At 44.8% G+C, this 13,595-nt stretch overlaps 1 protein-coding gene across 1 annotated transcript; it reads right to left on the reverse strand.

Moving 5' to 3' along the window:
• Positions 1-1,180: 1,180 nt before the first annotated feature.
• On the reverse strand, positions 1,181-2,119 carry LOC139281616 (putative nuclease HARBI1). Its single transcript, XM_070901764.1, has one exon. The coding sequence runs from the start codon at positions 2,117-2,119 to the stop codon at positions 1,181-1,183; it is 939 nt and encodes a 312-aa protein (XP_070757865.1).
• Between the last annotated feature and the right edge of the window lie 11,476 nt (positions 2,120-13,595).

Raw genomic sequence — 13,595 nt, forward strand, 5'->3', positions numbered from 1 at the left:
AGTTACGAAATATCTCCTTAAATGTTTGCCACTGCGTTTCTACAGTCTTACCTTTTAATATATTTTCCCAGTCTACTTTAACCAACTCTGCCTTCATACCTTTGTAATTACCTTTACTTAAGTTCAGGACATCAGTTTGAGACCTAGCTTTCTCACCCTCAAACTGAATTTGAAATTCTACCATGTTATGATTACTTCTCAAGAGGATCCTTCACTACAAGATCATTAATTAATTCAGACTCGTTACACATTACCAGATCTAAAATAGTCTGCTCCCTGGTTGGTTCCACAACGTATTATTCCAAGAAACCATCCCGCATACACTCTATGAACTTTTCCTCAAGATTACAATTGCCAATTTGATTTGTCCAATCAATATGAAGATTAAAATCACCCATGATTACAAGCCTCCATTATTTCTTGATTTATCCTCTGTGCCACAGAGTGGCTGCTGTTTGGGGGCCCGTAGACCACTCCCACCAGTGACTACTTTCCCTTATTATTTCTTATCTCCACCCAAATTGATTCTACATCTTGATCTTCAGAGCCAATATTGTTTCTTACTCTGCACTGATCTCATCCTTTATTGGCAGAGCTACCCCACCTCCTTTTCCTTTCTGCCTATCCTTACGAAATGACAAATACCCCTGAATATTTAGTTGCCAGCCTTGGTCACCTTGCAACCACGTCTCTGTAATGGCTATCAGATCAAGCCCATTTATTTCTATTTGTGCCATCAACTCATCTATCTTGTTACGAATGCTTCGTGCGAATCACGTGTAAATGAAAAATGACACAGAAGTAGATGCACAAAGGTAAGCACATGGTGGTTTAAAGAAGTGTTTTTGTTAAGATTCCATTACTATTATGTCACGTATAAAACTATTTATTTTCACCACTTTTCAGTCATGCAAATTTTTGTCAGCTTAGTGAGTGGAAGTGGCTTTGTGAGTTGGATTAAATAGTCAAACATAACGTTACCTCCAGCAATGGACGTCAGTGTGAAAGGAATGGCTTGGTTATTGCAGGGATCCTTTGTGGCGTTGTTGGGGAGGGAACCTGGTACAGCATGTGGCAGCCATATGAGTGGAATGCAAGAAGTTAAGTAAATCTGGCCATGATAAGGCCATCCCTAGCCTCCCGAGCAACAATGTGCTCTGGTGCTGGTGGCATCTGGACCTCAGGTACCTCCTGCTTCATCTTCCAGCTGATGGTCAATCTCCTCCTCTGAAGAGGCTGTGCACTCTGCACCTTGCTCCTGATGCAATGCTAATCCTTGTTGCAGCACTATGTTGTGCAGCGTGAAGCAGATAATGATGATTCTGGAGACCCTGGCTGGTTCGTACTGAAGGGCTCCTCCAGATCTGTCAAGGCATCTGAAGTGCATCTTCAGCATGCCGATTATTTGCTCTATGACACATCTGGTGGACATGTGGCTCTCATTATAATGCTCCTCGGCCTCATTGCTTGACCTTCTCAAAGGTATCAGCAGCCACGTCTTCAGTGGACAGACCTTGTCTCTAAGCAGCCAGCCGGTAAGTGTGTTTGGCGGTGCAAAGAGCTGAGGGAGGATGGACTGGCGCAGGACAAAAGAATCATGGCAGCTTCCAGAGAACTTGGTGCACACATGTATGATGATCTTTCTACGGTTGCAAACCAGCTGCACATTGAGGGAGTGGAAGCCCTTGCGGTTGACAAAGACTCCTGGATGATGTGGAGGTGCCTTGTTGGCCACATGTGTGCAGTCAATGATGCCCTGCACCCACAGGAAGCCAGCCAGAGTGGCAAAGCCCAGCATGCCCCCATTAACACTGACTTCATCTGTGGCAAAGTTGATATAATTAGCTGACTTGTCAAACATGGCATCGGTGACTTGTGTGATGCACCAGTGGGCGATCGACTGCGAGAATCCGCAAATGTCTGCTGCAGATCCTTGAAAGGAGCCTGAGGCAAAGAAATTGAGGGCGCTGGTGACATTGACAGCCACTGGTAAGGAGTGTCCACCAGATCCTCTGGGCTGCAGGTCTTGCTCCAGCAAACTGCAAGTGTCCGTGATGACCTGACGTGATCGCCTGAGTCTCCTTTGGCACTGCTGCTCCTCCATGTTGAGGAAGCTCATCCTCTGCCTGTGTACCCTGTGTTGGGGGTATCGCCTCCGGCGCAGTGCAGCCCTGTGCTGATGCTCTCTGTCCTGTGGAGCAGCAGGTCATTGAGGAGAAGGCTGTTGGTGTTGTTGCTGCTGCTGGTGTGCCTGGTGCTGCTGGTGTTAGGGCTCACCCTGGTCCGATTCTGAGGTGAGACAGTATAAGATACCATTCTGAAGTGAGACAGTATAAGGTACCCATTTTGATGTAATAGATGGCAGATCAAGTACAGGTCAATGGTGTGATAGATCACAGCAGTGAGGTGAGATTGGCTTCCGAAGTTACAGGAAAGACTTGCAACTGTAGACACCTAAACCTCTGCTGAACATGGACTCAGCAAGAGCCTTTTCCTTGGGCAAGGAAGCAGGTGTCATGTGGAAGCATTTACTGGGATTTCCAAGCTCTGCGTTAATGACCTCGATCAATGAGCACTGAGCTTCTGCCTCAGCTTGACAGGCATGGTTCCCGAGCTGTGTGATTCCCGGTCATCCAGTGAAATTCTAAAGGTCTGGTTAAAAACACTGTTAAGGGTCTCACAACAAGGTATTAATGAGCTAAATTAGGTCGCCCGCCTCTGTTGTTCGGGTCTGTGCCGTGCTAGAAATGAACCTGAGTTAAAGGCGCGAGGAGGCGGGATGATGGCAGAATCCCAACGCACTCCCATTTTTTGCGACTTTTACTCCCAACCCGTCTCCAATCCATGCACAACAGTATGAAAATTCCGACCTAAATTTGCAAACAGAAACTAAACCTTAGAAATAAATAAAAGATTTTCATTAAGCATATTTACTTCCTTCAACTAAATAGAAAAGGGATATTTGTTCTTTACTTCCAAAACATTTAGTTAAAATGTTAGTGAATATAAATTGATATTTAAAGTGACCTCAAATAGGCAGTGCCTTGATTTCAAAGGAAAACTAAGAGTAAATTGCAAAAGTTATACGAATAAGTTACACCTTCTGAATCTTCACTGTATAAACACAAAGAAAGGAGCTGTATCTGATACATTTGGATAGAAAACTCCACTCACTAGCAAAAGTCGAACTGGGCGCTGCAGTCAGTGATATTTAAAATCAAGCATTATTTATTTATGAAGTTTATATTCTACAACTATTAATCTCCACAGCTGGGATTTCATTACAAAAGGAATTAGGCAAACTTTCATGTTCCTCCACACAAAAAAAAGCCAAGCAAATCATCTCGCGATACAGTCGGAAACCCAGCCAGAGTTCAATTCATGACCTGACACTAAGAATGGTCACTTGCGCTCGATGTAAGAGGGGCATATACCCCAGCAAGAGTCAACGCCTTCAGAAGATTAGAGGGGAAATTTAATTTTAAAATCGATGGCTTTCACATTTGAGATGCTAAAATTATCTTGCAGATAATTCTGGTCATAAAACAACAACAACTTGCATTTATACAACACCTTTAAGGTGCTTCACAGGAGCGTTATCAAACACAATTTGACACCGAGCCACATAACAATATATTAGGGCAGGCTTGGTCAAGAGGTAGGTTTTAAGGAGCATCTTAAAGGAGGAAAGTGAGATGGTGCGAGGGGGAGCTTTAGGGAGGGAATTCCAGTGCTTAGGCCACAGCAGCTGCAGGCACAGCCACCAATGGTGGAGTGATTAAAATCAGGGATGCACAAGAGACCTGAATTGGAGGAGTCAGAGGGGAGATGAGGAGAAATTTTTTACACAGCGAGTTGTTATGATCTGGAATGCACTACCTGAAAGGGTGGTGTAAGCAGATTCAATCATAACTTTCGAAAAGGTAATTTGATAAATACTTGAAAAGGAAAAATTTGCAGGGCTATGGGGAATGGGTAGGGGGAGTGAGACTAATTGGATAGCTCTTTCAGAAAGTAGTCACAGGCATGATGGGCCGAATGGCCTCCTTCTGTGCTGTATGATTCTATGAATTTAAAAATCTCAACTATATTTCAGGTGGATATGTCGTGGAATATTAAAGGCTCTAGAGAGTGAGCTGGGGAATGGCATTAGACTAAGTAGCTCTTGTGGAGACTTGATGGGCTGAATGGCCTATTTCTGCGCCGTGGTTCTGTCAGCTCTCGGCAGAGTAACTGGATTGGGGATCTTGCAACCTGTCAGTGTATCCACTGCCCACAGCTGCAGGAGGACTTGGAGATTTAAAGAGGGAATTAGGGATAAATTTGTGGAAAAACGAAAAGAAAATAGCTATAATGGAAAAGATTCAAATAATTTCTGAATGAGCAGCCCAGTTTCTCAAAGGAAGCAATGGCAAATCTCTTGGCTGTTATTTGCGCGCTTGTGAGGTGTATAGTGACATGTTTTAATTGGTCAAATGCCAACACTATAAATAAAGAGCCATGTACAGTGAAAGTTCTAGACTATAATATTTAATACTGCTTGTGGATCAGTGTTTAAACAGTGTCCCTAAAATACAGTGCTCTGAACACAACGTAATAAAAACCGATAGCCGGGCTGTAATCAAATCAAGGGGTTCCAAATACATCATAGGATGGCAAAAGGAGAGGTGTAATGGTCTGTATTCGTTACCCGAACCCTGAGATTAGATTACAGGCATGAAATCATTTCCTGCGATGTATTTTTATTTCTAATATCAGCTGAACATTGTACGTCATTAAATAAGTGAGTCGGACTCCTTCCAGTTGGATCTGGAGGATATGAGAGGCAAAGAGCCTGTTAAATAAAACCTCTGTCCTTGTTGATTTAGTGAAAAAAAATAGGAGTGACAGATGGCAAGGTCGTTTTTTGTTTTCTGATATATAATTTTCGCGTGCCCATGTTAAGATCTGCAGGCCTGAGGCACAAGTGATAAATGGACAATAATACACTCGGACTGCCCAACTGAAAAGATACAGTTTTATGATCAAACTTGTGAGCTTACTGCTGGCGGTAAAGTAAGGCGTAAGATGAGAAGTCTGTTGATGTTTTGTAAATTTAGAACTTGACTGAAAATAAGCCATTTGACCTTTTGCCAGTGAACCTGACGTAAGACTGGAAAATGGCAACTACAACCAAAGCCACATTTTTGAGGTGAACACAAACTTGCACATATTAAAATAAATATGAAAAGGAAGGAAACTGCCCTGGACTCAACCAGTAAGGCGCCAAGTGTTTTTTTATAATGGATGTCAAAAGACTTGGCTATTACCAATGCCCAAACTATGTCGGCATGATGTAGGAGGACTGCTCCTAATTAGAAGCTTTCTAGAAATGGTGCCCCCCCCATAAAAGTTCCTACATACATTCAAAAAAAAGTCAGCCAAACTACTTCATTTGTTGGTTGAGAAAGAGATTAATTCTAGCAAGTCTGATTCTGATTTTAAGAATCGTTTACCCAAGTCATTGTTTGCTGCATATTATCTAAAGAACATTGTACAACTGGCTGTAATATATTTTATAATATACTGTAATATCAAGAGAAAGAACTTGCATTTATATAGCGCCATTCACAACCTCAGGATGTCCCTAAGCTTTACAGCCAATGAGGCAGATATGAAGTGAAATTACTGTTGTAATGTAAGAAACACAGCAGTCAATTTGTGCGCAGCAAGGTCCCATCAACAGCAATGTAATACTGATCAGATAATCTGTTTTAGTGATGTTGGTTCAGGGATAAATATTGGTCAAAACACTGGGGAGACCTTCACTGCTGTGCTTTTGAAAAGTGCCATTGGATCTTTATGTCCACCTGAGGGGGCTTGGTTTAATACCTCATCTGGAAGACGCAACCTCCACGAGTGCAGCACACCCTCAGTCCAATACATATCCAACTTTCATTCTCCTATTTGCTGTATTTTAGAAGTTTTTTTCTCCTGAATATAGTTTTCATTGACAGCCGCCTGAAATCAGTTCCAAGATTAAAGTTAAATATTTGCAAAGCTATACATTGTGTGTTTGCAGCTAGCATTTCTTATCTGACACTCACTGAGATTACACGAATCACTTCAGACGTAGAGGATGAAGCAATGGGATGGTGATCAAGGATCATCATCATGAGCCCAAAGGCCAGAGATGACATCTGAAGAGCCAGAGAATATTCTCCTCCACCATCACTTCTGAGAATGCCACACCTTTGAATCGGCATGTTGGAAACACACGATGAGGCAGCCACAGTAGACCAAAGCTTCCCCCGAAATAGCCGGGCCAGATTGTTGGAATGTGTAAGTGTTTCCGCAGTGCCCCACGGGATACAGATAGCCTGGGCCCAGATTGGCAGCAGGTTTTCTTCCTGGTGAACTTGCACATGATGCTGTTCAGCAAAACCTCCACCACACATCTCATGAGAATCCTTTTCAGTGCGACGCCAAGCTGTTTAGGAAACCGGTCTGGTAAGATTATTGGGATAGCCTTAAGTGCCACTGTGGCTGATCTGCCACGTCGCTCACAGCTGACCCTTTCTGGAAGGAATGTTCCATTTCTGGTGCATTTTAGTTTGACGTTATACAGATAACGAGGAGTCTAATCTTTTACGCATCAACAGTTGAAAATGTATTAATTTTTACAACATTGATTCAGTGTCCAATCCCTTTACTTGTCTTTCATGTGCACCATGTGGTGCACTGTTATGCTCTGAGTCTTGATTTCCTTATGACATGCCTAGAGCAGATATCTTGCTGTGTGCTGTATAGGTCACCTTCCAATGGCATGTTTGGTCCTGCTCTTTAAGAATGCACTCACATTGTCACTGTAGCAGGTTGATTTCATATATTGTACAATGTTGTTAATTTTTTTGAAAAGCCAGTTATGATTGTTTCAGAGCGATTAACAATCCACTTATAGTTTAAAACTCATTTCAAATTAAGATTTAGTGAAAATCTATCTATCTATCAAAAGCTTTATCTTAATAGACGGAAATGCATTAGCATCCAGTTGGAATTGGACTTCATATGAAATCAATGCCTTTAAAAGTAGAAAAATAGAAGATTGTATTATTCTAATGGAATCTACTACTCAATAATTGACTTAATTAGTGTTCATAATCCAGGAGCAATAACCCCCATTACCGTAGGGCTAAATCCCAGCTGGAAAATACAGACCAGTGGAAATGCCATTAAATGTGCCACTACCACTCAAAGTGCCTCTTCCCACCTGGCATTGAACATGCAGTAAGGTTATTATTCATCCAAAAATTATTATAGTAAAATATCCTATGTTGGTTATTTATTTCATAAAGCACTGCTTTCTGAAGCAGCATGTAGCCGACCAGGGAAAGGGTTCAATTTATATACAGGTTAGTATAGTATTAGTATTAGTCAGTCCCTCAAAATGAGGATGACTTGCTTCCACACTAAAAAGGGATGAGTTCACAGGTGTTTCAATGAGGGACCTGATATTCCAGGTCCCAAACTACATCCTGAAGAATGGAAGATGCCTGTGTGTGGATTCTTTTAACATGGGGTGGCCGTTGCACACCAGCCACCACACGGGCTTGACAGAGCTCGGTCTTGGTCCAGTGGCAAGGATTACCCAAGATGACTGGAGACCAGCTCTGCTGTACGGTCCTAGTGCGCACACATATTCCTACTGTCCGTAGACCGCAGTGTGGGCTGGCCCGTGCTGCCCCTGGGCCCTCGCCTTGTCTGGGCCTCGATCACGTCGCTCCTGGGCCCTGATCTCTCTCCGCTCCTCTGCCCCGGTCATTCACCGCACCTCCGCCACGATCCATACAGGATACATAAGGAGAAGCAATGTGTCATATCAAAATAAAATTGAGTGGTTGAATCCTGTATCTAATAGATATGAGAACTGTGCAATGAAAGATTTATTTTTTGAACTATATATTCCAAGTCACCTATTTGGCCAGAATTTGCTATCAAAATATCGATGAAGCCAATAGCATCACCGTTATTTATGCGTAAATGGTATAGCAACTTCAAGTGAGGAGCAGATAAGCCATTAAATACGAATATCCAAAAGTTGCTGTCCGAGTTCTTCCGCTCTGCCATTAGCTTGCTGAAAACAGCATATCGCTGTCTGCCTCACCATTGCTATGCGGTTGCTGTATTTGCTCGGTAGATACGAACTAAATCCGCTACAGCTATTTAATTCAATTTGTAGCACAAGTTTTTTGCTCTCTCTGTTACATGGAGAATTAAAGGTGCTCAGAGTTGTTACAAGGGTGGAATGCACTCAGGGTGGAGAGGGAGTTTGCATGATGCCATAAACCTCCAACGATTTCTGGATAACATCCAAAATCTCGTCAGCAAGTACAACTTGATCAAAAACCAAGTTGTTTATTCCGAGGCAAAGCAGAATGTCTAGCCCTATTTTTTTCACCCCGTTGTTTGGTAAGAGAAATCCACTTCAATAATCAGTTAATTTTGAAAGTGGCATCACCTTTTAAAATCCCATAACAGGAAGAGCAGCTCTGACAAGATTATGGTACCAGACCAAGGCTGGAATAGCAGCAGGCGAGAGGAATAGAAGGCTTGTGCTGAAAAAAAAATATTTAATTTTCTCAACTATAATACTTTTCCATCTGACTGAAAAAATACCATTTGATTTTATTGGCATTTGGGTAGGAAAGAAAGTCTGTTGGTACAGTGATGCATTGGTGTGGACTGTGATAACTTGTTCTTTCTGCAGTGGCCAATACATAATGATGGAGCCAAGCAGGTACCCGCCTTGGCTCCAAATCAATCATTCAGTCACACAGGAATCATTCACATTTACTGTTCTCTTCAAAAGCGTTTCCCTTTTTGCTAGCCCGAGCGTCACTGAAGTGGTTGGAGCTGGGAATTCGATGGATATTTTGACTAGTTCACACAATTGGCTATTTGTTTGGTTCAGCTTTAAAGGTCATGTCACTGCTGGTTAAACTCACAAAGAGAAGTGCAAAGGAGATTGGCGTAAACCAGTTCAATTACTTCAGCTCCGCAACCAAGGGCAACTTGGCTCGGAGTTCATTTCGTTGGCTTAAGGCCAACTCAGCAAACGCTTTTTTTTTCTCTCGACTTTTTTGAGCCAAGAAAAACTTCAGTCGGAGAAAATATTGGCTCTGAGACTTTGATTCACCCGCCTTAAGTCGTATGAGTCAAATTCGACTATTTTTTTTGAAAAGCTGTGTCACATGGTACTGTGAAGTTTTACTTGATATAAATGGCCACACACAAATCACAGTTCAGTAATGATAAATCACTGGGCTCTAAGCACGAACACTGAAAGCAGAAAGTGGTCCACATGTAAGTCTTTCCTAGTTTATTTGGAAAGACATGAATTTCCTCTTGTTTGAATTACTTCAGCTTCAGCCCCATTTCTTATCTGGGGACGGTGAAAAATGGAAACATAGAAGCGGGCACTGTAAAGTCCTGACCCTGCAGTACAGACTCACACGAGGCACATGCTGAAGCCAGGGTCGCTCAGGACCTGCACCTTTATTTCAAAAGTCTGTTGGTACAGTGATACACTTGCCTGAGACCTGTCCTTATATACCTGTGTGGAACAGGTATGCAGTGTCTCCTGCAAGTGCACCCCTGGTGGTAAGGTATGCTTGTGGTTACAGGTCATATCTAGTTATAGTCATGTATAGCATAGTAAGATAGTTATGTACAGTAGTGTGAGATACATGACATCACCCTCCCCCAAGGTCTTATTGTCTTTATAGATTCAGTCTCTCAGGTGGTCTACGCTCTCGCGTGGAGCGTCTTAGTTGTGGTTCAGTTGTTTGCCTTGATGCCTGTTTTTCGTTCAGTATGATTGTTGGTATCTTGCCTGGGCTGTCTGTTGAGATAGCCCTTTCCTCAGGTTGTTCCCTCTGTCTGTCCACTAGGAGTGGTGTGAGTTCCACATTGTAGTCTGCCTCTGGTTCTGCAGTGTTGTTGGTGAATCTACTTTTTACTTGGTCTACATGTCTCTGGCAGGTTTGGCCATTGTCCATTTGTACCACCAGTAGCCTGTTTCCTTTCTTGCCTGTTACTGTCCCTGCAAGCCATTTGGGACCTCTGCCATAGTTTAGCACAAACACTTTGTCCCCTGTCTCATTCCACCTCCCCCTCGAATTTCGGTCATGGTACTCAGTTAGCATACGGCGCTTTGCCTCAATGATTTCATGCATGTCTGGGAGGATTAACGAGAGCCTTGTCTTTAAGGTCCGTTTCATCAATAGTTGCACTGGGTGAACCCCAGTCAATGAATGCGGACGAGAACTGTATGCCAGCAGCAGTCGCGACAGGCGGCCCTGCAGTGTGAGACCCTGGATTTTAAGCATGCCTTGTTTAATGATTTGCACTGCTCTCTCAGCCTGGCCATTGGAGGCCGGCTTGAACGGTGCCGTCTTAACGTGATTTATGCCGTGGTCAACTATAAAATCTTGGAATTCTGCGCTGGTGAAGCACGGACCATTATCACTGACCAATGTGTCAGGAATTCCGTGCGTTGCAAACATGGTTCCAAGGCTCTCCACAGTGGTGGAGGTGGTGGTCGAGTTTAAAATGGTGCATTCGATCCACTTTGAAAATGCATCGACGACTACATGGAACATTTTGCCCATGAATGGGCCCGCATAATCTACGTGCACCCGCGACCACAGTTTGGTGGGCCAGGGCCAGGGGCTCAGGGGGGCATCCCTGGGGTCATTACTGAGTTGGGCACACATGGTGCACCGTCGGACGCAGAGCTCCAAGTCCGCGTCAATGCCAGGCCACCAGACATGGGATCTGGCTATGGCCTTCATGAGAATGATCCCCGGGTGCTCGCAGTGGGGCTCCCGGACAAATGCCTCTCTGCCTCGCAGAGGCCTAACTACTTGGCTGCCCCACATCAGGTAGTCTGCCTGTAGTGATAGTTCATGCATGCGCCTATGGAAAGATTTGATCTCCTCAGGGAAGGCATCGCGAGCCTCTGCCCAGTCACCAGTTAAGACACATCGTTTGACTAAGGATAACGTGGGGTCGCTGGTCATCCAGGCTCTGATTTGGCGAGCATCATGGGCGAACCTGTGGACTCAAAGGCATTGATTGCCATGAGTATCTCACAGTCCTGTTTGTCAGACCCTTCCGTGGTGGCCAGGGGTAGCCTGCTAAGCGCGTCGGCACAGTTGTCTGTGCCTTATTGTGTAGTCGTAAGATGCCAGCATGAGTGCCCACCGTTGAATGCACGCCGAGGCGTTGGCGTTTATTGCCTTGCTCTCAGATAGCAGGGACGTGAGGGGCTTGTGGTCAGTTTCTAACGCGAACTTGACCCCGAAAAGGTATTGGTGCATCTTTTTGACACCATACACGCTTGCGAGCGCCTCCTTCTCCACCATACCGTACCCGTGCTCCGCCCGCGAAAGTGACCTGGAGGCATAAGCTATGGGTTGTAATTTACCCGCACCATTGACATGCTGTAAAACGCACCCGACCCCGTACGCTGACTCATCACATGTGAGAACTAGCTTTTTACCCGGATCAAAAAAAGCCAAAACACTGTTGGAACATAGAAGGTTGCATGCCTTATTGAAGGCACGTTCCTGGGCGTCCCCCCAAAACCAATCACACCACTTTCTGAGTAGCACGTGGAGAGGCTCCAGCAGTGTGCTCAAGTTCTGCATAAAGTTCCCAAAGTAATTGAGTAGCCCGAGAAAGGCGCGCAGTTCCGAGACATTCCAGGGCCTGGGTGCCAGACGAATTGCTTCGGTTTTGGATTCTGTTGGGCGGATTCCATCAGCAGCAATCCTTCTGCCCAAAAATTTAACCTCGGGTGTAAGAAACAGACACTTGGATTTTTTAACTCTTAGGCCTACCCAATCCAACCGCTTTAGTACTTCCTCTAAATTACGGAGATGGGAGTCGGTGTCCCTGCCCGTGATAAGTATGTCGTCTTGAAATACAACCGTACCCGGGATGGACTTGAGTAGACTCTCCATGTTGCGCTGGAATATAGCAGCTGTCGACCTGATGCCGAAGGGGCATCGATTGTACATGAAAAGGCCTCGATGTGTGTTGATGGTGGTGAGTAGCTTGGACTCTTCGATCAGTTCTTGCGTCATGTGCGCAGATGTGAGGTCTAGTTTCGAGAAGTTTTCCTCCAGCCAATGTGGCAAATAGGTCCTCCACTCTGGGCAGCGGGTATTGGTCCTGTAGGGAGACTCTGTTTATAGTAGATTTGTAATCCCCACAGATTCGTACGGATCCATCAGGTTTCATGACTGGGACGATGGGACTTGCCCAGTCGCTAAATTCCATGGGTGAGATAATGCCTTCCCGCAGAAGCCTGTCCAGTTCATATTCAATCTTTTCCCTCATCACATAGGGTACAGCTCTGGCCTTGTGATGGACCGGTCTAGCATCCTGTGTGATGTAGATTTTTACTTTAGCCCCTTTGAAGGTGCCCACACCTGGCTGAAAGAGATGTTCAAATCGACTTAGGACTGTTGAGCAGGAGGTCCGTTCCTCTGACGACATGGCGTGAACATCATCCCATTTCCAATTTAGTTTCACCAGCCAGCTTCTCCCCAGCAGTGCTGGGAGATCTCTGGGGACAATCCACAGGAGAAGTCGTTCACTGTCCCTTTGTGTGTGACTGAGAGCATGGCGCTGCCAAGGACTGGGACGATTTCTTTGGTATAGATCCTTAATTTGGTGTCAACCCTTGTGAGTTTTAGTCTGTTGCTTTTGTGCGGCCATAGCTGTTCAAGTTGTTGAGCGCTCATGAGAGATTGACTCGCTCCCGTATCCAGTTCCATGTTGACAGGTATCCCATTGATTAGGACCCTCATCATTATTGGAGGCATCTTATTGTAAGAACAGTGTCCATTGATCGTGTTGACCCGTTGTACCTCGATGTCCCAGGCACTGTCCCCACCGTCTTCTGGTCCGCTTTCCGACCCTTCCGATTCGTATACCAGCCGAGCTGCTGTTTTTCTGCACATGCGGGCCAGGTGCCCTGTATAGTTGCAGTTTCTGCAAACAGCATGCTGCAATCAACACCCCCTTGATGAGTGCCTTCCCCCACATCTCCAGCACAGACCGCTTCCATTGTTTCCGAAGGATGAGCTGCGTCTGGCTGATCTCTCTTGAGCTTCTCTCAGTTTGTAGTTGATTGCTCGCATTTTGGGTTGATGAGGTGTGAACAGCCGTTCATGTGGCCCTTGATGGCTTCTGGCACCACTGCCTGCTGTTGAGAGCCTGCTCTCCTGCCTTTGTCTGTGTGTGGGGGTAGCGGCTTGTTTCACGCTGTGAACCCCTTGTTCCGATGTTTCGTTAGTTGTCGTACCTGCAGTGTAGATCAACCTCATTTCTTCCTCTCCTGCCAAGAATATCTGTGCAACCAGTGCTGCTGTCTCTAGGGTCAAGTTCTTGGTCTCTATGAGCTTTCGGAATATGCCTGCGTGGCCTATTCCTTCAATAAAAAAGTTTCTCAGTACTTCTCTCCTTAGTTCATCGGAGAATTGACATTAACTAGCCAGCCTCCGAAGTTCCGCCACAAAGTCAGGTATGCTCTGGCCCACACAGCA

Source organism: Pristiophorus japonicus, chromosome 15, assembly GCF_044704955.1.
Source record: "Pristiophorus japonicus isolate sPriJap1 chromosome 15, sPriJap1.hap1, whole genome shotgun sequence".
NCBI classification, from domain to species: domain Eukaryota; kingdom Metazoa; phylum Chordata; class Chondrichthyes; family Pristiophoridae; genus Pristiophorus; species Pristiophorus japonicus.